We start from the raw sequence: 26,432 nt of genomic DNA, 5'->3' as shown, positions 1-26,432 counted from the left end.
AACCCATGCTAAAAAGGAATTAAATATATCAATAGGTGGGGTAATATACACTGACTAAGGCAACATTGTTTCCCCAAGGAAAATGGAGGGTATTTAAGAAGTGAGATATAGTATAAAATATTGTTACAACAATGTCACTTAACACAGTGCACACAAAATATTTTTTTTCTGACTCTGAATTAGAGACAGGCCCAAAGATCTGTGACTTAACACTGACTGCTTCCCCCCGCCCTTACCTGCAGAAGTATGGGTCACCAAGAAAACATACAATAACTCTGTACTTCATTGATAGAGCACATGCATTCGAAAGGTGTCAGCTTTTAGTATCTCCAAGCAAGGGTTAGGTGAGAACCTCACCTGAAACCCTGGAAGACTGCTGCAAGTCAGCGCTGACAATACTGAGTTAGATGGACCATAAGGCAGTTTCCTATGTTTGTAGCAATAATTTTGGGGAAGGTCCTAGCTCAGTGGCAGAGCATCTCCTTTGCATGCAGAAGTTCCCAGATTTCATCCCCGGCATGTCCCAGTAGAACAGTCTCTCGTCTGCAATCCTAGAAAGCCACTGCAAGTCACTATACTGAGCTGGATGGATTAATGGCCTGACTCAGGATGAAGCAGCTTCCTAAATTGCTAGGTAGATAGCCACTGTGGCAGTATTGGGTATATGCTTCCCACCATTGTCATACCTTGCACATACGAACATGGCATTCAGGGATAACAAATCCAATGGCTTCTTCTTCCAATCACCAAAGGAAATCAAGAGAACTGGAGCGACACTTTTGCTATGCAGGAACAGCTGCCCCAGAGTTACTTGATCCATTTTAAGCTAGTTGATGCTGTGGTGTAGGGTGCTGAATTTACTGGGATTCTGTTGCTGTGGTATTTGTTGCTTTTACTATATTTTTACTGTTTTATTGTGAATTGCCTTGAGATTTAATTTTAATGGAAGGCAATGTAAAAGTATTTAAAAATAAATAACTAAGCCCCTCCTCCCGCACAGACATGCAACAGACCCTCCAAGTGTCCCTATTTTCCAAGGACAGTCTCAGATTTACAGAAGCTGTCACGGTTTCTGATCCGATCCAGGAATGTCCCACTTTTCCTTAGGACGTCTCTATTTTCATCGGAGAAATGTTGGGGGGCAAGCACGCAGTCCCAGGAGGAGCTCACAGCACTCCTATGACCTTACTGTTAGGTGGCCAACTTTGGGGTTGGTTTCATTTCTCCCCCACCCATTGAATGGTCAAAAAGAGGCATGGCTCTGTATCTCTTTACTATCTAAGCACGTCCACCATTTGAAAGCATCCTTTTTGATAGAACCAGGGCCATAATGGAAATTTCTCAAGAGACAAATAGTTGCAGGAATCTGCCTTAATCTTTCCACTGTGATAAGGTCTCCTAAACTCTTTAGAAATGATCAAATCCTGTGTACACAGCTATCTGACGGTGAAATTCCATGGACCCGGTGAAATTCCAAGGACTCAGAAGGCTAGATTACTATTTGGCTCATCCATACTGCCATTTAATGTGGATAGTAAGCTTCTTGTACCGCCAGCAATTTTCTACTGCCATTATGACGTTTTCCTCCAAATCACTGCCTTCCCACACTTTTTGCTCCCTCAATCCAGTTTTTCTCATACCCTCTTCTTCCCATAGTGTCCTGGCATGAGATGGTATGTGGTGACTCCCTTTCTCTTGAGACCATCTTCTCTCCCAGCTCAGACAACCCTTGATGTTTAACTGTCTTCTAAAAACATTACTTGTATTCCCTACCCCCAGCCTTTGTTGTTACATTGTTATAATTGCTTTTCCTTTACTCTTGCTGTTATGAGCTGTGTTTTAATGTTATGTTGTAATGTTATGTTATTTTAAAACTTTTGTACACTCCCTTGAGACCAGTGTGGGAGGTGTCATAAAAATGTATTAATAAATAATATATTCTAGCTGTGTAGCATGTGGTTCCCCACAGCTCAATAGTGTGAAGTGCATTGCTAGTCTACGACTTTATCATCAAACCATAATGCAGTTTGCATAGGAGTTTCTGTGTGTTCGGAAGTACTGTGCAGAGAGGAAAATCCATGTCCAAGACAGGTTCTGTTCCTCAAAAGTTCAGCTAACACAAGCCTTATTGAGCTGAAGGCCTGGAACAGCTTAGGCTGCAGGACATTAAATGGTAGCATGCTTCACTTCAAATGGGTGCAGAGTGCCATCTACTGCTTGCAGCAAGCAATAACAACTTTGTCTGTTCTTCGCGGCCCCTTCACCTTATCTTGGAACTTTACAGCTTGTAAAGAACTTTGGAAACAAGTAAAAGGGTAAAAGACTTTGCAGAATGGTTTTCATATTTTGCAACATTAAGGTAACATATACGTACACTCCAGTTCATCACATTTAGCTTTGGAAAATAGTTGCAGAATCACTGACATCCAGGACATGATTGACTTGCATGTGATGAGGAAATGTGACCTTTCTGAGTGAATTGCAGAAAAGCATTTACCTTTACCTGTAGGAAAGCATTATCAGAATACTGTAGCATCTACCACTATCGAACATTTCAATTACCCCCCCTCCCCCAAATGTGGGACTCAGTGGGGTGGAACCAGGGCTGGGTTTAGGTTTGCTGAGGCCCTAAGCTACTGAAGGTAATGGGGCCCTTTATACGTCCAGCTGTCCTTTGTCAACAACAAATTGTCACTGTTGTTTGTGTTGAATATATGATATATGGTAATTTATGAATCTAATAGGTACATAACAAATAGGAGCCTACCCAACACAAAACACTGTTGCTGTATGTTTTATTTTATTTTTATCTTATATTTTGGAAATGTACATCCAGTTTTTTCTTTAATTTTTTTTGGGGGCCCCCAAGAGAGTGGGGCCCTAAGCTATAGCTTGTTTAGCTTATACGTCAATCCAGCACTGGGGGGAACACAGTGTAGTACCAAGTGGGGTATGTGCACATGGAATGAGGTTCGCTTGCACAATGAGACTTTCCCCTCCTCTATTCCCTGAGTTTCTCCTAAACTTGTTCTGGTTTACCCCTCAACCCTCCAGAATAGACTTGGGGGGCACACAGGAGGGAAGAGGGGGAGAAAGTCTCATTGTGCAAGCAGGCCTTTTTCCATGCACACAACTCAGCTGAATCCTGCCCAGAGGCAGGCCACAACATTTGGTACAAATTGCTACAGACTTGTCGTGGAGCATAGAAGGATGAATGCAGCATCTGTGGTGTGAAATAGAGGGGAGGAGAAACCCATTTCCCTATCACATAATGTTTTTTGCAGCAGAGACCAAGGTATGCTGGAGCTGCACGCAATCTTCTTATCAAGAGACTGGCTAACAGAACCCAGCCTGGGTGCAGTCAAATGATGCCACAGGCCTCCCTGAACAATACTGAGCTACAGTAGATGAACCAATGATCTGACTGATCCTCAGGCCATTCCCTGTGTTCCTAACAAGTGAGAAAATTCTGCTTTGCTGACTTGTCATTTGCAAGGCCTATAACAACAAGCAATTGCTAGGTATCTGATTTATACATTATTTTTTCTAGCTGATAGCCAAACTTCCGCTTGGGTCAGTTCTTGGCAAGGAAGGATCAGTACGTTTCCGAGCACAATTCAAAGTGTTGGTGCTGACCTTTAAAGCCCTAAACGGTCTCGGTCCAGTATACCTGAAGGAGCGTCTCCACCTCCATCGTTCTACCCGGACACTGAGGTCCAGCACCGAGGGCCTTCTGGCGGTTCCCTCACTGCGAGAAGCCAAGTTACAGGGAACCAGGCAGAGGGCCTTCTCGGTAGTGGCGCCCTCCCTGTGGAACGCCCTCCCACCAGATGTCAAAGAGAAAAACAACTACCAGACTTTTAGAAGACATCTGAAGGCAGCCCTGTTTAGGGAAGCTTTTAATGTTTGATGTATCATAGTATTTTAATATTCTTTTGGAAGCCGCCCAGAGTGGCTGGGGAAACCCAGCCAGATGGGCGGGGTATAAATAATAAATTATTGTTATTATTATTATTATTATTATTATTATCATCATCTTGCCTGTTTCTAATTTCTGTATTACATGATAGTTCTGTATGATGCTGATGCATGGCATGTGGTAATGATGGCAATTATTGGCACAACTGTACAACCCACTACATTTTGCAAACTCATTACCCAAGGCATCTTTGGCAATGCCTGGAGACAGATAGTCAGGCTGTGTATCCACAGCAGTGACCAGAGGAGGAATGACTGCTGGAAGGAATGCAGAGAGAAGAAACATCTGTAACAGCGGAACTGGATGCCTTCATCTGCCCCACCTGCAATAAAACATGTCTCTCCCGTATTGGTCTCTACAGCCACAGCAGGTGCTGTAACTCTCCAATGGTTTGACTTTACCCCAAAGGTACACTCTTCCATTGTCTCCCAAGACAGATGGATGCCAACAACAACAACTTCTGATGCTAGAGCAAATAACAAAGTTGGATGGTACCCCATCCAAAAATATACTGCTATGGGTGCAAGAATTCATACAAGTGTGCTCTTGAATTGCTGTACAAATAACATATGCAGTTTATTTTAAATACAACCTTTATTATAAAACGTGAATCAATCCTTTGGTACAGGCAAAATATATATTGAAAGAAAATGCTTTGAATGTTGATTTTAACAGGATCAGTTATGAGCTAATAAACCCACATCCTAACTCAAGTGAAAAGTTTGCGTCCCTGGGTCTTGTGAAGACACGAGTGACAAAAGACAAACAAAGACCAAAAGAAGAGATAACCAATTTCATTTTTCATGCTGAAATGAAATAAAAGTTTAAATCAATTACAAATGCCACTAGTTCACTTTAGAAACTTATGGATACACAGAAGGTTGAGATCACTGGATAAGTCAGATTTGAGAAAGGGCAGCGCAGAATGCTCTCAAAAGGATTTTAAAATCCTAAGTGATCTCAGTGCCTTGTGACATTTTGAAGGAGTGAGGAAAGAGTGTTTTTCATTTTCCTCTGTATACCAGGATGTCTCTAGAGTCCAAACTTCAAAAGGGTATCCTGGGGTTATAGACAGGTGGCATTCCATTTCCTTCACAGCCTACTATGTCAAAAATAAACGGCTTAATATAGCCTCGGATTCTGGAGAAATTAAAAAATGATAGGGCTGGGGGAAGAGAGAAAACGTTACTTTAGATATGAAAAAAGGAGGGCCTTTCCAGATAGTAGCACAACACTTGTGCCATTGTTACAAGGGATCCAGAGACCTTTCGTACGATTCAGAGATACTTCCATGTTCTGAACACTCTGTATTCTCTGGCCAGGAAAATGTGGTACTCAGAGCAGCCCATTGCCATGGTGACGGCTGTGTGGAACACAGCTCCCATCAGCCAATGGCTGTTGTTGTGTGAATTGTGCTTGCATGAGAGCCATGGGCACCTACTAGATTGTCCCCATGGTGCCTGCCCAACATTCCCCATTCCTGAAACATTGTGTGAATGTGGGGTTGTACAATTTATTGTCTCCCTATCTCTGCCCGAGACACTGATAAACACTGCTACCAGTCTATGTAGACAATAACTGAGTTAGATGGGCAAATAATCAGGTCTGGTATAAGGCCGCTCCCATGTTATTCATTTGTTTACATTTTTAGATAGTGCTCCTTTTGGCTGGGCTACAGAAGTGCTGCAAGGAGAGTTCTTAGGGACCTCTTAAAACAAAAAGCACACTGGCAAGGCTGCCTTTCCTGCATCAGTGTCCTACCATTTTACAGCTTTTAGAAATGTATTGTTATTTCTGGAGTTTGAGCTCTCCTGCTCCACTCTGAAGCTCCCATCTCCCAGGATTCATTTTCTACTTTCTTTTTTAAAGCCTTGGTCAAGCTCCGTTGCTGCAGCACAGTGAACCCTACATCTTTTACATTCGTACAGTGTGCCTCCGGCTCTCAGTCAGGGTTAGGAATGTTTCACGTTAAACACAAATAGAAATGTTTTGGATTTATCCTCTGAAAAGCCCCCAAGAGATCAACCTAACAGCAGCAAGTATTTGGGTGGTTGTTGCATTTGATTATTTACACTGTGTCCGAGAGGATATGCTGGCGCTGATTTTGTTACAGGACTGAAAACAAATCTAAAACCTTGACATGCATTCTGCAGATATTGGCTGTGGACTATAGCACACAAATCACTTGTTATTTCATGGATTAAGTAACACCACTGAAAACCTTCAACAGCTCCTTATTCATGTCTACCAGCTGTTTGAAGTATTGTGTATTTCAGAGTCTTGCATACGCTGGGAGTGGAATCTGTTGGCGATCTCCACAAACCAAGCATTTCACAAATATTAGGAATCCATGCTCTTCACTTCCGTTTCTTGATTTTCCGTTGTGGTGTTGGAAGAGGACGTTTCCCCGCCAGCAGCTCCTTCATCTAAAGAGAAACAACATGTTAGATGTACCCTGAACATTCTGATCGTTAGGAGGTTTGGTGAAGAGAATTCCGTGTTAAAAATGGATTATGTTAATATTGGACCATAAGGAATTCAGAGAATCTGGGAGGTTCTACAATAAAGCTTTGGATAATGGAGATGATATGCTAATTTCATGGTGCAGGAAAAAAGCATGTATATATTACATACTACATGGAAGGTAGCCTGTTGCTGTTTTTGTTGTTGTGAAGATATACATTTCAGAAGTTCTTGAGTTCCTCTGGCACCCAAAATAAATAAATAAATAAATTTATTATTATTTATACCCTGCCCATCTGGCTGGGTTGTCCCAGCCACTCTGGGCAGCTTCCAACAAATATAAAAGCATAATAAAATATCAAACATTAAAACCTTCCCAATGCAGGACCACCTTCAGATGTCTTCTAAAAGTTGCGTAGTTCTTTATCTCCTTGACATCTGATGGCAGGCCCTCTGCCTGGTTCCCTGTAACTTTGGTTTTTGCAGCGAGGAAACTGCCAGAAGGCCCTCGGAGCTGGACCTCAGTGTCTGGGCTGAATGACAGTGGTAGAGATGCTCCTTCACGTACACAGGGCTGAGGCCATTTAGGGCTTTAAAGGTCAGCACCAACACTTTGAATTGTGCTTGGGAATGTACTGGGAACCAGTGTAGCTCCTTTCGGACTGGTGTTATATGGTTCCGGTGGCCACTCCCAGTCACCCGTCTAGCTGCTACATTCTGGATTAGCTGTAGTTTCTGAGTCACCTTCAAGGATGGCCCCACGTAGAGCACAGTGCAGTAGTCCAAGCATGTACCAGTTGGCCCATACAGTTGGCAGTCACTAGCTAGGAAATAGTACAACCCTTGGCCATCAATGAGGGGTAACATCTTGTTCTCAATCGTTTTGTCTGCATTACCTTCAGACATTGAGAGCTCAGCTAATTTGTGTGGTAGGTCCGATGTTCCAGCACCAGCGGAAGAACCCAGAATGTCTGGTAAGGCATTTCGGCGACCGGCCCGTCCAGAGGCTGCAAAATCTGTGACCACAGGCTCCACATCAGTCATCTCTGACTTCTTTCTTCATAGCAACATTGACTGAAAAACACAGAGTAAAAAGAAGATTGTCAGCTTCAAGAGTCTAGTGTCAGAGAACAAAGTAATCCAGCTAGTTGACAGAGGAAGGTGCCTCGCCTTTTGAAAACCCAAATGTCAGCTGGCGGAAGGGAGCACAGAACCAGTTGTCCCTTAGTAAATGTCAGGGGTTCAGCACACCGATGCTGAAATTCTATCCTCAGAATCCACTTTTTCCTTTCTCTCCATTTCCCATTTGTTCTTCAACCACCAGTACTGAGCAGGCATAATAGAAAACTCTCCACATTCATGACTAGTACAAAGGAAAGCATCCGTGGACTTTCACAACTTTGAATAGGCAATTTTGTTTTGTGTATTTTGCAGATAGTTTGATCAGCCAAATAGAAGGTGACCAGCTTTCTGTGTTATTGTCCTCAGAGGAGGATTTTGTGCAAGTTAGAGAGAAAACTTCCCAACAATTCTGAAAAATATAGAAAAAGAAAGAATGAATGGAAATTTTTGTTTCAAATGTACGGCACAGGCTGCGAGCGAGCTGCAGGCTTTCGACTGAAGAAAATAGACACAAATAGGATTCGTAGTATGGCTTTATGGTAAGGTGATCTGGTTGCACAACCATATGAAAAGCTTTTTAAATATTAGCATTGAAAACATGTATTTTTTCTACAATCCAGGAAGCACATTTGTGAAGTTAGAAAGAAGTACTGCTCTGCTATCCTGTATGGGCAGTGGTTCGGTGATGGGCCACAGATGTTCAACACCCCTGAACTACAAGGGAGAACACCCCCAATTATTTCTAGAGCCTTTCCTGGGGCTGCTGGGAACTTGCAAAGTGCTCTTCCCCATAACAGTGATGTGGTTGCTCAGGCGCAGAAGTGCAGTTGTGAAGATCTGACCCCATGAAGCAGGAATAATGCAGCCGTAAAGGGACGCGGTTGGCGCTGTGGGTTAAACCACAGAGCCTAGGACTTGCCGATCAGAAGGTCGGCGGTTCGAATCCCCGCGATGGGGTGAGCTCCCGTTGCTCGGTCCCTGCTCCTGCCAACCTAGCAGTTCGAAAGCACATCAAAGTGCAAGTAGATAGATAGGTACCACTCCGGCGGGAAGGTAAACGGCGTTTCCGTGTGCTGCTCTGGTTCACCAGAAGCGGCTTAGTCATGCTGGCCACATGACCTGGAAGCTGTACGCCGGGTCCCTCGGCCAATAAAGCGAGATGAACACCGCAACCCCAGAGTCGGCCACGACTGGACCTAATGGTCAGGGGTCCCTTTACCTTTACCTTTAAAGGGACATTGGATGTGAAGACCCATAATAAGAGGAGTTAGGACCAGGAAGGATAAGGTGATAAATTCAGATTAGTGCGCTCTCCCCCCCCCAGTTACCATTGATGGGCCTCCTTGCACCACCCCAGTCCATAAAAAGTGCCACCCTTTAAGATCGATTCCCTGATATGAAATAATATTGTACTGGGGGGGGGGGGGAAGCATCGAGTCGAAAAGCCGGGCTTCAAGCTCATTTAAAATGAGAAATAACCGTACAGACCGAATAAACTTTTGCTCACATTAGGATACATGGACCACACCAGGACATAAGACAGGGCTCAGCTGCATAAGGAATTGCCTAGATTTGAAGATGGAGCAGTAGGTGGTGCTGTATGAATTCCTTCACACACATGGCTATTACTTCACAGGCTCTTGTCACAACAAGAACTCCACAGCTATAAAAAGATATTTTTTTGTCATCTGGCCTTCATAAGGGTAGTGGAGGTCATGCACTCAAAACTATGTCAACAAAATACTCCATCTAGCTGAAAACAAGCCACGAGTCATAAAAGCAACTTGATTCAAGCTCTGGTTAGTTCACACTCTTCTGGAGCAACCCTATGCTTGTTGACTCAGGTGCAAGTCCCATGGTGTTCAACAAGGATTACTCCCAGGTTTTTGTACAAAATACTACAGACTTTGGCTGCAATCCTGTAGGCAGCTACAGGGCTCTTACTATTATCTTATTTGGTTCAGATAAATGTATGAGACCTATAGGTATTCAGTGGTTTTTGTTGCATACTATTATGGGGGGCGGGGTTATGTTGAGCACAATTGGTCTATAAAATCATGTCAGTTGAGTTACTGACCTTGTACCCACTTAACCTAGGAGTAAGTCCTACTGAGTTCTGAGTAGACACGTATAGGATTGTGCTTTAAAGCCATCAACCAATTAATTCACATACAGTGGTACCTCGGGTTACAGACGCTTCAGGTTACAGACTCCGCTAACCCAGAAATAGTACCTCGGATTAACAACTTTGCTTCAGGATGAGAACAGAAATCGTGCTCCGGCGGCGCGGTGGCAGTGGGAGGCCCCATTAGCTAAAGTGGTGTCTCAGGTTAAGAACAGTTTCAGGTTAAGAACGGACCTCCGGAACAAATTAAATTCTTAACCAAAGGTACCACTGTATAAATAAGTGCTTTCTAATTGTCTTTGGCACTGTAAACCTTTGGTACACATCAGAGCAAAGCCTTCAAGTAAAAAACAAAAACTAAGATTTTCACTGCCATATTCTGAACCATAAAAATATGACTCAATAATTCACTTCCAGCTGAAAAAGTTATCCATCTTTCCGGAAGCTTCCAGTCATCATAAAGACATTTCTCTTTTGCCAAGTATCAGACCCAGTGTGAGCTTAAAAATGAGCAGGTCTTGCCTGTCTGGTGTTTATCCCTCAAGGGAATATGTAAAATAAAACTTCTGAAAGCTGATCAAGATAAACATGTCAATATTGCCGTATTTGCTCCAACTGTCACTAATGATTCATTCCAAGATGGTTATTAACTAAAGCATTAAAAAAATGCAAGCACAGTTCGCCCAGATGTGGCACAAATTTTCCAGCAGGGATACAAGAAAGGGAGTGAGATTGCTTATTCTTTATTTGGACTATGTCAGCAGCTTATCCTCACTGCCAGCTTAATTGTGGGAAATGAGTCACAGAATTCACTTAAAGCAAGTAACAAAAAGAACACAGATCTCTCAAAGCACCATCACAGTAGTTTATCTCAGGTTCAAACATGGTTCATAGTGGATGGGAGTGAAGAGTTTGTCCATGGAATATTTTAATGTATGTGCCCATCTCACCCCTCTGTTATGAGGAAGTTCTGACATACGTGGTCCATTGTTTCCCTCTCCTATTATTCCCCTCTGAATGCAAGGCTCATACACGCATGTGCAGAGTGCTGCTGGGAGAGATGGATACAAATGCACACTTAATAGCTCTCCCAGGAAAGGAAACAGTTCCTTGGGAATTGTTATAAAGTTCAATTGCCTCCACTCCACACAGGGTGCTGAAAGGAGAAGAAAAAACACATTGCTACTTGCTGTTTTTAGATTCTCCCTTTTGAAACACTCTCAGTCAGCTGCAAAGATGACGTAAATTCTGTCCTCTTAAAAGATAAGACAATGCTGACATGTGCTAAGGTCTGGATTGAGGCAACGGTTCAGATTTCTTGTTTGGGGGGTGGATTCTCAGCATAGCTTAAATTCTTGCATATATTCAAAATCAAATCGCAGAAGAACAATTTACAGTGGTACCTCGGGTTAAGTACTTAATTCGTTCCGGAGGTCTGTTCTTAACCTAAAACTGTTCTTAACCTGAAGCACCACTTTAGCTAATGGGGGTCTCCCGTTGCTGCCGCGCCGCTAGAGCACAATTTCTGTTCTCATCTTGAAGCAAAGTTCTTAACCCGAGGTAATATTTCTGGGTTAGCGGAGTCTGTAACCTGAAGCATATGGAACCCGAGGTACCACAGTATATGAGTGTTTTATAAATGTAATATATTTAAAATCCCATAGATCATAATATAGAAAAATAACTGGCACCTGCAGGTTATCTACTCCTATTTATAAACAGAAGGGACAGTCTGGTATAGTGGCTAGTATTGAACTGCCAAGTGTCCCTAGCCTGGTTCCCTCTAATGACTGGGGGGCTTCAAGTTGGGGAAGGCTGATTGACAAAGGAAACCCCTTCAAAGATATGTAGAGCTGTCACGAGGAAGATGGAACAAGCTTGTTTCCTGCTGCTGTGGCAGGTAGGACCTGGACCAATGGATTCTAATTGCAAGAAAAGAGATTCAGACTAAATGTTAGGAAGAATTTTTCGATGGCAAGAGCTGTTTGGAACAGGCTACCTCAGAATGTGATGGACCATCCTTCATTGGAAGTATTTGAACACACACAGTGTATTTGAACACTCACACAGTGCCCCACCTTTGCTGAATGGCCACCTGCCAGTGATTCTTTAGTTGGGATTCCTGCATTTAGCCAAGACTCTTCTAACTCTACATTTCCATGATTCCATGAGACCTGGGAGACCGGGGTTCTAGTTCCCACGCAGTCATGAAGCTCACTGGGTCACCTTAGGCTGGGCCAGTGTTTTTCAGACTCGGATCTCCAGCTGTTGTTGGATTACAACTCCCATCTTCCTTAGCTAGCAGGATCAGTGGCCAGAGATGTTGGGAGTTGGATCTCCAGCTGTTGTTGGACTACAAGTCTGAGAAACACTGGGCTAGCCACTGTCTCCTAACCTCACCTTCCTTCACAGGGTTGTTGCCAGGATATAATGGGGAGAAGGAAAACCACATCCATCGCCTTTTGCTCCTTAGAGCAAAGGTGAGACATAACTGTAATCACAAAATACATAACTAAAACACAAATAGGCCAACTTACCTTCCCTAGTGGTTTCTAAGAAAAGAGCTGTGCACTCTAGTTAGCTGGTGTAACATTAAAAAGGTCTTTTCCTGGGGACACACATTTGGGCCCTGGTCTGAGGTTCCTCAGCCCTGTCCTAAGATGCTAGCAGAATTCTCTCTACTTAGTGGAAAAAGAAACAGAGAAGTGCTTCAAGGCAGCCATTTCACTAATCGGCACTGCAGCACACACACAGGCTCTGGAATAAAAATCTTATAACAGGCTGGTTGAAGTCAGTGTGACCTCTAAGCTCTGGAGGGTCTTTGGGCGAGATGCCTTCATGGGGCCCTTCCCTGAGTGGACCTCACTCCCTTATTGGCTTCTGATGCCACTGTCCGTAGCTCTCTACTAAATGTCATATTTTTTCTTTTTCTAATGCATGGTAGCTATAATGTTAACACTTTATGTACTCTTCTAATATAAATCTCCAAGCATCATCTCCATAATGTTTTCCTGCTTTAATGAATTAAATGAAATTACGAATAGAAATCTGACTAGCACAAGGGTGACTCAGCATAAAATTGGATTTTGAAATGCAACTCATCCTCAAAGTAAGCTCATTCTGACTCTGTTGTCTATCCAGAACCTGGTAATTGAAGTTTAAAAATCTCCAGATAGCTAGAACACACGCACACACATATACTGGCATCTGGATAATTTTGGGAAGCCAGTGAAAACTATAGCTGTGCAGTGCGCAAGAGACAAGGCAGACCCAGGCAGCTGCTTACCTCTAAAAGGGGTTTACAGCTGGTGCAAGGTTTGTGTTAGGCATTTAGCAGGGCCGTATGATTGGATGCAAAGGGCCAGTGCAGTCCTGCCAACTGCCTGCTAAATTGATGGTGTTGCTTTTCACCTCCATTCTCAACCTTTATTTCATCCTTGGCTATCTCTTCAGATCATATCCTAGCACTTGCAGTGAATTGCACCTCTATCGCTACACATGCATTGTCCCTATATTTCTTTCAAATAAACTTGTCAGTGTTGTTTTCCTTCCCTATAACTTCACTTTCTACAATGCAGATAAGAGCCCTCTTAATTATGCGTACAGGTTTCCTGCCAGCCTATTTGTACGTTCCTTTCCAGAAAATGCTGGCTCCAAGGCTTACTGATAAAACAAAAATGACCCAATTCGCACACAACATTATACTTTCTTTTCAACAACAGCTTGATGTGCATGAGTGCGTGGCTTGCACCTGTTCCTGACTGGGCCACACAGGGAAGGAAACAAGCAAAAGTTTGGCACACAGCCTAGGCTCAAAGTTCATTTCTTCCAAACAAACCACAAACAGAAGACGAAGGCTTCTTGGGAAGAAACAAACCACGATGCCATTTCATGGCTAGCTAAACCGTGGCTTGCTAGTATGAAGCATAACCGACCCAACTCAATCTGTGGTAACAAATGGTACAATAACTGTTTAGTGTCTGGATATTAAGCTGTTGCTTTTTCCACCTAGATACCTGTGACCTTTTAACACCTTTTCTGTCAGGTCCATTGCATAGTGCTCCAAACTGATTTCTCATATTACTAATATGCAGCTGTGCTTAGATGGGTTGGTTTTCATTACATGGCGTTTTATTTCCTTTAATAACGGCAGGAAGGAAAAGTGGGAAGGGAGATCTGCATAATCAGTAAATCCTTCAGTAATAAAACACTGCTGCTTTGATATACAGATTGGAGTTGTGCAGCATGCATCTTGAAGGACATCTGCTGAGAAAAATATGTTACAGGCAAATCTACACCCTTTTTGCCAAGAACATAAGAATGTGTCCCCTTTTTGGACCATTTGCCCCACCTAAAAAAAGGGGGGAATGGAAAGGCACTGGGTCTACAGCAAACAGCAGTATGAAAACAGCCAAAGACGTAGTGGCAACCTTAGCATTCTGGCAAAGAACAGGTTTTGCTTCTCTTCTGAAAATGGAGAATGAATGAATGGGTCCCAGGCCACAGAGAGGTTAGGCTGGCCTCAACTAGAGCCAGGGCTTTTTCAGCTGCGGATCCAATCTGGTGGAACGCTCTGTCACAAGAGACTAGGGCCCTGCGGGACTTGACATCTTTCCGCAGGGCCTGCAAGACAGAGCTGTTCCACCAGGCCTTTGGTCAGGGCGCAGCCTGACTCCCTCCTTTGGCAATCTTTACAGAACGTAAGCTTATGGTTGCCATCAATTTGATTTTAATTAATTTTTATAATGAAATGTTTTTAGAATGTTGCACTATTTTATTGTTGTTAGCCGCCCTGAGCCCGGCTTCGGCTGGGGAGGGCGGGATATAAATAAAAAATTTTATTATTACTATTATGAATAAAATATACTAATTGCTAAGGCTGTCAAATTATCTGCTTCTAAAACTCAACTTCTATAACTTCCTTAAATCAAGTATTGCCTCACAGCCTGTCAGCAAAGCAACCTCATTTATTTTCATAAATTAGCATATTCTTGAGCGGCTTTCGTTGCACCAGTAGCTATCCTTGGATCCGTTTGGGAGACAGTCCTCATTTATTTTTCATGTATAGTTAAAATACAAAATGCAGAAAGAACCAGGAAAACCAAAGCTCGGCGGAAAAAATGGAAACGGAGGAGACAGTTCGTATCTATGCCATCTTTACCGTTCTATTGCATAGTGGGAAATTCAGAAGCCCAGCAGACAAGGAACTGATTTGTTCAATTAGTATGTGGAATTTAACTCTAAGACCCCTGGTTGGTTCTTGGCCCAGATAATATTAGCCTTATATTCACAAAAAGTCTTCCTCAGCGCAGCTCTCTGTTCTGGCGCTCAAAAGCTTGCACAACTTGCCCATGTGCTACCAGGCATCATAGCCCATGAATATGCTTCCAGCACCATAACTGGGCGCTCTATTCTACCACGCAAACATACATTCTTGGTTTCCTCTCCAAGCTTTCTTCGTTTCTGCAGCCTAACTTGAAGGGAAGGTGGAGGTGGTTTCTACCGTTAAAGCAACTGGGAGTCAAACCCTTAGTCACCTGCTGCAAACCACCCAGAGATCTACTGATAGATTCTGCTCTCTACCTTCTCCCCTCCCCATATCTCCAGTCTAAAGAAATAACTCTTGGAAGAAGTTGCAGAACAGACTTCTCTCACCTCGCCCTGGATCCCAAGCACAGGTCCATCTTTGCCTTAATCACCTGCCTCTGGTTCTTTGAACACTGATCTGCATTCACCAGAACTGGATTGCCACATGGGCCCCTAGCCTCTCACTAAGCCAGACTTGCTTGAACTCCTGCTTTTCCCCACTCTCATAACATTCGTTTTCTAACCAAAGGGTCAAGGAGATTTTTCACAATCTGTTCCTCCCTCAGTTCCATGTCTCCTCTGAAAACGCTGGTAGTAGCATTGTTTTCCTGGGTGGTGGGTGGGACACCTGTGCTATTGGACTCTTTCCATCAGCTCAGCCAGTGTGGAAGCTTTCAGTGCTATAAGCACAACAGAAGAACTTCTATACCAGTTTTGGGGCAAAAAGAAAAAAGAAAAAGCTGAAAACCAAAATTAGACAGGGATGCATTATCAAAAGCTGGATTATTGCCCTCTACTCTGAGGCTTTACGTCACACATGGAATCTGCTTGCTCTCAAAAATACATTATGCAAAATCCTTGCACACATATGGTTTCCATTAACATTCAGCCAAAGGAAAGATTTCTTCACCTGTCACTGCAGCTTCTAACAACTGCATCTTCACTTTTTAATAATTTATCCTGAGTCCCTGTCTTCACCATAGACAGAGACGCCAGTTTAGGAGTCAGTTTTATCACAGTGCAGCGATTTAAAGGCGAAAATCAATTCCAAGATATAATCCTGACTTTGGCCATTCTCTTTGCTGGTGTTACCCTCACTGTCAAAATAGTTTCTCTCTTCCCCTTAAAAACAGCACCCTCGGTTCTTACATTTAGTGAGCATATTCTCAGGTCCACCTTACCTTTCTGTTCTTTCTTACTTTAAAAAATATTTTATCCTCAAGGGGCAGCTAGCTGGGAACGTACATTGTAAGCAATGCCCAGAACAGGTGAGGTCTGACCAGAGTGGAACAGAGCAGTACAAGAGCTGCCTAATGGGCCATGGTCTGACTTGGGATAAAACATCTTCCTTTACTACAGTTAGCCACAGCCTTGGCTTTACTCATAAAAAGAAGGCAACAATCTCACACAGTGTCAAACCTTTGCTACCATTTTATAAGGCATCTCCTTCCACTAATCCTGAAGTTAGGGCATGAGTGTTAAGGCTATCAAGTGTCAATACAATACTGTGGTACCTCAGGTTAAGAACTTAATTTGTTCTGGAGGTCCGTTCTTAACCTGAGGTACCACTTTAGCTAATGGGGCCTCCCGCTGCCACTGCGCCCCCGGAGCACAATTTCTGTTCTCATCCTGAAGCAAAGTTCTTAACCTGAGGTACTATTTCTGGGTTAGCGGAGTCTGTAACCTGAAGCATCTGTAACTTGAAGCATCTGTAACCCAAGGTACCACTGTACAGATTATTTGGGGGGGGGGGCGGGAGAAAGAGCCAAGGAGGACAGACTTCTCTTTCAATCTGCTTCAGAGACCGGAGTCGCAAATGTATCACAAGGCTTTTAAATAAAGACAGTGCAATTTCTTAAAAGTGGCAGGAAGGGAAATGGAGGACTTGTTTGCTTGCTGGTTATTATTCCCTAAACTGGTTTTGATGCTTTTCTAGCACAAACATACTTCATCATCCCATTTAAAAGAGAAGTTACCATAGCAACTTCTTAAATCACCTTGTATTCTACACTCGATACCAATCAGACTTAACAGCATCTTAAGAGGAGGGAGAGGGAGTGAAGAAGTGTGCATGCATACACTTGCAACAAACAGGGGTCTTCTGTAAAATGCAGTGGCTCCGAAATAAGTGGATATATAATATTTGCACTAGTCCATCATTGTGCTGTTCCCATTGGCTGCTTCCCTAGGTTCTAGAGGCAGGGGCGGGGGAAGGAGGGGGCAGACAGTGTGTGCAACAGTTTTAGTCCTCTTGTGTTGCAGGGAGGAGAGAGGAAGGAGGAAGTGGGGAAGGGGTAGGTGGAAATGGGGGGAGGAATAAATGTGGCATTTGGAGAGAAAAGATAGAGGTAGGAAGGTAGATGCGAATGTGTGACAGTTTCAGGGCTCTGATGACAGAAGGGAAGAAAGCTGGAGAGGAGGAAGAATTGGGGAGCAGGCAGGTGGAAGTGGATAAAAGGAGCATTTGCAGTGCCATGGAGTAAGAAGAGGCAATGGGAGAAATGCAGGGGAATATGTCAGTGTTACTCCCTTCTCGATGTACTCAAATGTCTCCCATTCTTCAGCTGCCTCATCAGAGATAAAGGATGCAGAGCCCTCATACATTTCATAGTAACTTCACACAGTGTATTTCACTCCTGGTAGCATGGGTTATCTTCTATAAGAAGTTCCGGATTCCATGCAGCAGTGTAGAACAGATATTTCATTAACAAGCAAACATATGTGTATAGCATCTGCCAACTGAATTTAATAGTCTCTAACTGAACAAGCTTACTCTTCAGATTCTGTTTACCTTATAGAGTAATGGGTTATCCTGGGGGGCTTGTGTGCAAAGGGGACTGCAGAACAGGAGAGAAGATGAGGCATGGGAATGAGTGCAAAGAAGAAAGGAAGGGAAAAAGCAGGAGAGGTGAAAAGAAGAGATTTCCTTCTGATAAATCTCTGATTTGGTGCTGATAAAATTGCGTCTGAAAATTGACAATATTTTTTCAACATAATATTTCCCAGTGGCAAATGAAATACCCATCATGTTTCGGCCTGTAGTCTCCATTGGTAAAAACATCAAAGTTTCTGTTGGACTGCCAATATGCCCTCATTTCAGGGATATAAATCCAAGGTCTCCTCCTTCAAGCCTCTTTGTTGACTTGAGGGAACATTAAATCATCAGTTCATGTTTTCCTTGTTCTCCTTTAGTGCCAATTTCAGGATACTTATCGCTCAGGACCATGACTTCAAGATACTTATCGCTCAGCACATTCTGACACAACCGAGTAATACGTCAGCAAATTAGGTCACAGTTGTGGGGCTCTGTCTCCTTTAGAAGCTCAAACCTCATAAATATACTTTCCCCGAGTGCCTCTGTCTCAAAAATGGAAGACCTTTGCAAATAACCACACCTGCACAGTTACTTGCTCAGCATTCCGTTGCATTTGTGAACTACCACATTTAGCATCTCTAGTCCCCTGTGAATCAAAAGGTAATAAATCATTTCCAATCCCAATGCCCAGCGCTGATGTGCTGTTCCAATGCTGGCGCAATTAAACTTAAAAAATCCCTTTATCAAGCCCATCTTGAATATAAACAAACACCACCTGCTTCACATCAGTATATACGCTATAGAAATCTACAAGGTCAACTCTATAGACGCTACCCAGCCAGGCAACCTATCTTCTGTATCCATCACAGTTCAGGACTGCCTACAAAAGTGAACATGGCATTTGGGTTGTTTGCCCTCTCATTCAACATCATGAGAAGCAAACTTCCATCAACTTGTAGCCACGCTTGCTGATACTGAAAGCTCAGTCAAATGACGGTAGATGTAGCTTACTCTTCTCCAAGAAGCTCAGAGTCCCATACATGGGCTTTTCTTTTTCGTCACAGCATCCATGTGGGGTAGATTGGTCTGAGGGCTGGTGACTGGCCCAACAATTCTCCTAACAAACCACCAACATTTGTTAAAGCCTGCCACTTACTATATTCCCGAAACAATGGCTCCGGTGTCAAAATTAGTATGGGCTGAATGAGACAGGCTGCAGGTGATTCTGGCACAGTCAAATTGAACAAAACCTTGATTACTGCCAACATTTGTTCACCAGCCAATCAAGACAAGATCTACACAGATGAAACCACAACACTTGAGTGGGGCTACGCAAACTAGCCCCATCCACTGGTATTTATGGAGGAATCTTCCCAATGTTCACACTACACACAGACAACCAACCAACCAACTAACCAACCAACCAACCAACCAACCAACCAACCAACCAACCAACCAACCATGTAAGTGGTTTTGCTTTCGTAGGGTTAGTATATTTTCCCATTCTACTGAATATAATTGGCAGCTTATGTCATCTGTATTATCTGCTGAAGAAATAACTTTGAGATGAATGGGGAAAAGAGCACCTCACAATTTCTTGGATCAAAGAGAAGAAAAATTTGTCAAAACTAACAAGTGAATACCTCCTTTAATCTCAGGAAACCCAATTAAGGCTCTTCCCAATTAAGGTGAGCCAGTGTGGTGTAGTGGTTAAGAGTGGTAGTCTTGTAATCTGGGGAACCGGGTTCGCGTCTCCGCTCCTCCACATGCAGCTGCTGGGTGACCTTGGGCCAGTCACACTTCTTTGAAGTCTCTCAGCCCCACTCACCTCACAGAGTGTTTGTTGTGGGGGAGGAAGGGAAAGGAGAATGTTAGCCGCTTTGAGACTCCTTAAAGGGAGTGAAAGGCGGGATATCAAATCCAAACTCTTCTTCTTCTTCTTCTTCCTCACCATTTATTTGTGGTGGTGGAAAACTATATTCCACACACAGTATTGTTCTTTTTCACTGAGAGATTAACCCATTCCATTGGAAAAGACCTCTCAGGATGGCTAACAAAAATAAGACAACATAATACAGGCAATCCCCTGACTGGTGATGGGGCTGTATTTTGGGTCACTGCACACAGTGATGAAGCATGTATAAGCCTGCTCCACCCCACCCCCTTTTTCCAGCCACTTCTGGGTCACTGTGATGCACGTGTGTGTGGTTGCAAATCAGTTGAGCGTGCATAAATCGGTTGTTGCCTGTAATACAATTTAAAAACGTGTCAGCCAAAAGAGAACATTAACAAGCTTCCAAAGGAGAACAATAAAAAGCAGCCTAAAGAGAATGAAGTCACATCATAAAAAAAGCAGAAACTGCACTACAAAAGCATCAGCTAGAACTATATAATCAACTTTCACCCACAGAAAGAACGATGTCTTCACAGCACACCAGAAGTCAAGAAGAGCTGATGAACACAACTGCTATGTAATTGTAATATGGAGTCATTTGCAAGAAATCAAAGGACAAAGTTGAGCTTGTTTCATCTACTGACAGCACAAAAAAATAATAAATGTTGGAAGATTTATTGCCCTGCAGTTGTTAAACAAGTCCTAGCCAATAACTGGTTCACTGAAATTAACTTTGACTGGAATCCTGCCTGGGGGGAAAGTTCCATTGAGTTCAATGAGACTTATTTCTGAGAAGACCTATGTAGGATTGTGCTGTTACTGTATTAAGTAGAGGGGATGAATTTGAATCAACTAATGTGTGTTGCATTTTAAAATGTACAAATTGTGACATTTATTATAGTAAGAATCAGTTCTGCAGGTCACATTATTTAACACATGTGATGGAATAATTTACATTTATGTGTAGGTCTTTTTTCGAAGTGCATTTCTACTGAAATGGATATTAAAATTATAAATCGAATTATGGGTGAGAAATATGCTATCCTTTGAGAGCTTCTTTTTAGAAACAGCTGCCCTGGTGGAATAACTTTCTTATTACCTAGAAACAGTGCTTTTTTCTAAAAAAAAATGTTTAGGGGTGCTCTCATTTTGACTCAAGAAAATCACCATAAATGGACAAAAGTACAAAGATTCACAAAGTGTTCAGGGGTATACGTACCTCTGCATCTGCCCCCCCCCCCAGAAAAAAGCACTGCCTAGAAACATGCTACCTGCCAACAGGAGAAAGCCTATCAAGCAATAATCTTTGCCAGGCCCTATGCAAATTTAGTAAGAGACAGAATGCCTGGCATCCAGGGTGTAGAGATTAAAATTGAAATCTGGCAATATAGTGCTTGCCCTGTCTATCAAGTTAGATATTGCAAGGAACAATAGAAATATACCCACATCGCTTTAACTAGTGAGTGTGAACTATAATACTACTTGGAATTATATACATGTAATACACAAGAAAGAAAGCAAAGAAAAAAGTGTAACTAGGTGGCAAGGAAGAAGGTACTGCTTTCTCAGAGATTCAGGCAACAAAAAGAAATGTGTGCTCTGGGAGAGAGATATTTATGAGCTTGTAATGTCAGCTTGCTCATTAGGAAGGGTAAGAAATAGATCAAGAGAGATGACAATACTTGGCTCTACATCAAATAAGGCGAGAGGGGCCCTGCCTAGCAGTGTGTTTCCTTTCTGTATAATGTATTATTGATGCACTCCAAAAACTAAAGTGTGATATGTTTAGTAACACCAATCTGGGGCAGTTGAATTTAGGGCACTTCGCTCCTTCAGGCATGCTTGCATCCCAAAGCAGGGGAGGGGAAAACAATGGCTGCCCTCATGTTCTGGACACATCTCCCATCATTGTTACCATTAATTATTATTATTATTACTATTACTATCCACTGCAAGGTGGCTTATGACTATTAAAACACAATGTGAAAATCAGTTTAAAACAACTTATGATCACAGAAATAAGCGGGGTGGGGGGAGGTCCTGAAAAGATACATTGCAGCTATCAACAGCCAAGGTAAAGAGGTGCAAGATGCACCTCTGTGGGGAGGGAGTTCTACAACTTAGGGGTTGCCACAGAGAATGCCCTCTCTCAAGTTGCTGTTCCAGGAGCTTCTGAGGATGGTGAAACCAAGAGATCTCCACTGATCCTAACATCCAAAGAGGTCTGCAGGGAAGCAAGTAGTCTTTCAGGTATTTGGGGCCTTAGTCATTTAGGTCTTTAAACCCTAATGTGACCACCTTGAATTGGGTCTGGAACCAAACTTGGAACCAGGGCTGCTGTTTTAAAATGGGGGCTATGTGAGATCTAAATGGAATCCCAGCCAGTAATCTGGCTACTGGATTTTGGACCAGTTGAAGTTTCTGAATCATCTAGAAAACACAGCACAGCCCTTGTAGGACAGAATAAATATATATATGTCATTCCCTGCCTTCTCCCTCCTGAAACATCCTCCTGAAACATTTTCCTGAAACATTTTCACATTGTGTTTTAATAGTCATAAGCCACCTTGCAGTGGATAGTAATAGTAATAATAATAATAATTAATGTCTCAATAACATTTCAAAGCTATTTCCAGGCTGCTGCTACTGGTGGTGGTACCCCCTGCAAGGTATCATTTTGCTGAATTTCCCAGTTCTTTCTGCTGCAATGGGACACACATCTATACCAAAAAAACAGGCTTGTTTATACATTTGGCATTTCTTTGAAGAATACTCTTCTGTCAGCAGCATAATACCTCTTTGGGAATAATTCAGTAAACTGAGCTCTGCACAGAGACCTGCTAGATCACCCCCCCCCCCATCTCATTAAGACAAAAAGGCACATGATAACGATCCTTTTTGGAATGGTGTCATTTCAGAATGTGGGTAGAGAATCACATGAATTCCCAAGAACAAGCAAGTTCAAGTAACACCTACATTAGACAAACGGGTGACAAGAACATTGCTGCCACTGTATTGAGCTTGGATTGCTGTTTACTCACAGCAAATAAGGCGTGTAATGGCTCTCCCACCATTTCAGATCAACTGTGCAAACATTAGTACAAATCATCCACGTCAGCACTTGAATGGGCTAGCAGATAGTGATAGTAAAAACATCCAGTTTATGGCATTATTCAGCATGAATCTACATAATCTCTAAATAAGCCCACAAACATGCATAGTCATTCCATTGTTACTTAAGAACATGATCTCACTCAATAGGGAAATTAAACGCGAATAGATTTTTTTTTGGGGGGTGCTGAAGAATCACACAAAGAATCAGTCTTGATAGAGAAATGTGGGACAGAGGCAAATGACTCAATAGCAAGGCTTGGAAAGAATTTCAGAAGGTTGACACTATGAATACATTGTGCCGCTAACAAATGCAACACAGAAGGCTGCTTATTCAATACGCCACGTTCTGTCAGATATCAAATAGCTCCTGCGAGCTACTCATGTGTTTGCATACATTTATCCATATTACACAAAAACATGGAATGAAGCATGGAAGAGGAAGTGCATTGTGCACTGGAGTCACACTACCATTTGAAAGGCACGTGGAATAGTCTGTACGGGGAGTCACAGTATACTCAAATATGTACGTGTGTGTGTGTGTATGTACACACACACACATTTTGTGTTGGAGGTACCCCTCCTTCCAGCCTCATGGAGATCAACAAGCATAGGCGCCGACTCAATGGGGCTTGAGGGGGCCCGAGCCCCCTCAAAAATTCGTTTGGGGGGGCTCAGCCCCCCCAATAATCTCGGGCGGCGGTGGGCGCGTCCGTGGCTTTTATAGGGCGCCCGGCGAGCACCAGCTCGATAACGGGCACCGGCGCGGCGGGGGGCGCCGGGCCGGGGGAGGAGGGCGGCCGGCCTGTCTCCTTGGCAACCCCATTGAGCAGCGCCGGCTCCCCCGGGAGGGCCATCCCCCCTGCGCCGCCGATCGCCAACACCGCCGACGCTGTGGCTGCCCGAGCCCGAGCCTGAGCCTGAGCCTGAGCCTGAGCCCGACCCGGAGCCCGACCCGGAGCCCGAGCCCGAGCCCGAGCCCGAGCCCGACCCGGAGCCCGAGCCCGAGCCCGAGCCGGAGCCCGAGCCTGAGCCCGACCCGGAGCCTGAGCCCGAGCCCAAGCCCGTCAGTCAGTCAGTCAGGAAGGAAGGAGAAATGGGGAGGGAGACGAGGGAGGAAAATTGCACGCAGGGTGAAGAAAGGAGAAGGGCGAACGAGACGAGCTTCCAACCCAAAAAAGGGCTGGAAGACTGGGAGGATGCAGGATCGGGAAAGAAAGCGACGCCTTCCCCGCCCGCGACGTCGCCCGCTTGTCATTGGCAGCGCAGCGGGCGCCCAGAGGGGCTGGGCACCGGCGCAGGGCCGCTCCGCAGCCGCGGAGGACAGCTGTGCGGCTAGCAAGGTGCGCCGCGTAGAGCGCGGCCCTTGTGTGGCCCGGTGGCCAGGCAAGCTTGGGCGGGGACCCCCATGCAAATCTAAGACGGGAGAAGAGGGCAGAGCAAAGGGGGTCCCTTCCCCAACCTCTGGCTCTGAGACTTCCCTGCGCCCCAGAAAAGCGAAAGGATTTTCTCTTCTTTTTTTTTATAAATATTTTATTAAGTTTTCAAATACAAAGTTAGAAACATACACTGAAGAAAAAAGTAAAAGAACAAGGAAAAGAAAAAAAGAAAAAGAAGAAAAGAAAACCAACCATTCAACACATTTTTTATATAACTAACTGGACTTCCTCGCATCTCCCTTACCCTGCATTCTTTATAATAAAGATATCAGCAAATTATTACCTTGTTTCGTACCTTATTTTGTACTTTTCAAATACTATACCTCTAAATTTAACATACTTTTCATCAGTTACTTATATCTTAAATTAAACATAGTATACCTTAGATTTTGACCTTTTCTTACTTAAAATATAATTTCCTGTTTCCCAAATCTAATTGCTGAAGCTATAGTTTCCGAATCGTGTAAATTTTTAACATTCATACAACTTATATTGTTTTTGTAAATAGTCCTTAAATTTTTTCCAGTCCTCTTCCGTTGTTTCTTCTCCCAAATCTCGGATTCTGCCAGTCATTTCAGCCAGTTCCATGTAGTCCATCAATTGCGTCTGCCACTCTTCCAGTGTGGGCAAATCTTGTGTCTTCCAATATTTTGCGATAAGTATTCTTGCTGCTGTAGTTGCATACATAAAGAAAGTTCTATCCTTCTTTAACACTTTCTGGCCAACAATGCCCAAGAGGAAGGCCTCTGGTTTCTTGGGAAAGGTATACTTAAATACCTTTTTTTAACTCATTATAGATCATTTCCCAGAAGGCCTTCACTTTTGGACAAGTCCACCAGAGGTGAAAGAATGTCCCTTCAGCCTCCTTACATTTCCAACATTTATTATCAGACAGGTGATATATTTTTGCAAGCTTGACTGGGGTCATGTACCACCTATAAATCATTTTCATAATATTTTCCTTCAAGGCATTACATGCCGTGAATTTCATTCCGGTGGTCCATAACCTTTCCCAGTCCTCAAACATGATGTTATACCCAATATCCTGAGCACATTTTATCATGGCTGCTTTGACTGTCTCATCCTGAGTGATTTTCTCTTCAACCTGCCCTCCATCCTCTTGCAGAAAACTCTTTGCCTGCCCTGCCCGTATCTCGTTTTTGCTTTTTAATTCCACACACGCACCCTTCGGACTTCGTGGCAATCGGGCGCGCGGGTGCGTTTCCTAAGAGAGTGAGGACCCCTGCCTCCTCCCCACCTGCTCCCTCGCCAGCCAGCCAGCCACGCGCCCTAGCCGGAGAGCCCCGGCCGTCCCCGTCGCGCAATCGGCTGGATCTCCCTTCAGCAGGCCGTGCTCACAACTCGGCCCAGGGACCCCCAGCAGCGGATCTCCGGCTCAGCTGAAGAATCCGGCAACAAGCCCCCTCCTCCCCAATCGCTCCGCCGAAATACGCTCCAAAACCCCCCAGATAGGCCGCCGGCCGCCAAGTCTAGTGGTGCCCTGAGCGAGGGTCTCTCCCCAACACCGCCACCTCGAACTGCGTTCTCCCGGCTACCCGAGCGAACCAGCGGCAGGACCCCGGTATGGGCCCCCCCAATATTTTTTATAAGTCGGCGCCCCTGTCAACAAGTATATTAGTATGTTAGAAGATTAGCAAGTAAAATAGAAGATGGAAACAACCCACACAATTGTTAACACCATGTGCAGGTCCACACGCAACAGAACACCTATTTGGCAGGTGGACTAGATGAGCCTCGGAATCCCTTCCAGTGCTGCAATCTACAGTTCTATGATCTCAACTACATTGCTTGACTGTAGCTTGCTCTTACAACAATTCACTTGTCCCAGTGTGCAAGAAAGAGAAACACACACAGTGGAAATTGAGACTGGATTAATTATGGACTATGGCAGAGGTTTTTAAACTGTGGCTGCCAACCCAGTGCCCAGAAATCTCCATGTAGTTGCAACTGGACACACGACAGTAGCGAAATGTGCCTGAGTAATTTTGAACACTGCCTAGAACTGGTTTGTTTGTCTCCCTGCCTGGTTTCTTTGTTTCTCTCAAGTTATGAGGAAACCATGGTTTATTCTTGGCTCACTTTTTCTTGGCTCCAGGCAGAGTGGAACGAAGTGGGAGTGATCAAATAAGCAGTACACTAGTAAAAAAAAAAGGTAA

The 26,432-nt window shown here is 43.7% G+C and overlaps 1 protein-coding gene and 1 long non-coding RNA gene across 2 annotated transcripts in view; both read right to left on the bottom strand.

Moving 5' to 3' along the window:
* The window catches only part of LOC308583653, a 186,276-nt gene that overhangs the window by 29,136 nt on the left and 130,708 nt on the right, over nt 1-26,432 (bottom strand). The gene's annotated exons all lie outside the window — the stretch shown is intronic.
* The window catches only part of PKIB (cAMP-dependent protein kinase inhibitor beta), a 40,554-nt gene continuing 18,676 nt past the window's right edge, over nt 4,555-26,432 (bottom strand). The window contains exons 2-3 of the mRNA XM_081187834.1: nt 7,339-7,516; nt 4,555-6,405 (exon numbers count right to left, since the gene is read on the bottom strand). Coding sequence (XP_081043960.1) covers nt 6,320-6,405; nt 7,339-7,486 — 234 coding nt within the window. The 5' untranslated portion in view covers nt 7,487-7,516 and the 3' untranslated portion in view covers nt 4,555-6,319. The remainder of the gene's footprint in view (nt 6,406-7,338; nt 7,517-26,432) is intronic.

This window comes from Podarcis bocagei, assembly GCF_964188305.1.
Source record: "Podarcis bocagei genome assembly, chromosome: 3".
NCBI lineage: Eukaryota > Metazoa > Chordata > Lepidosauria > Squamata > Lacertidae > Podarcis > Podarcis bocagei.
This window is presented reverse-complemented; position numbering and strand designations above follow the sequence as displayed.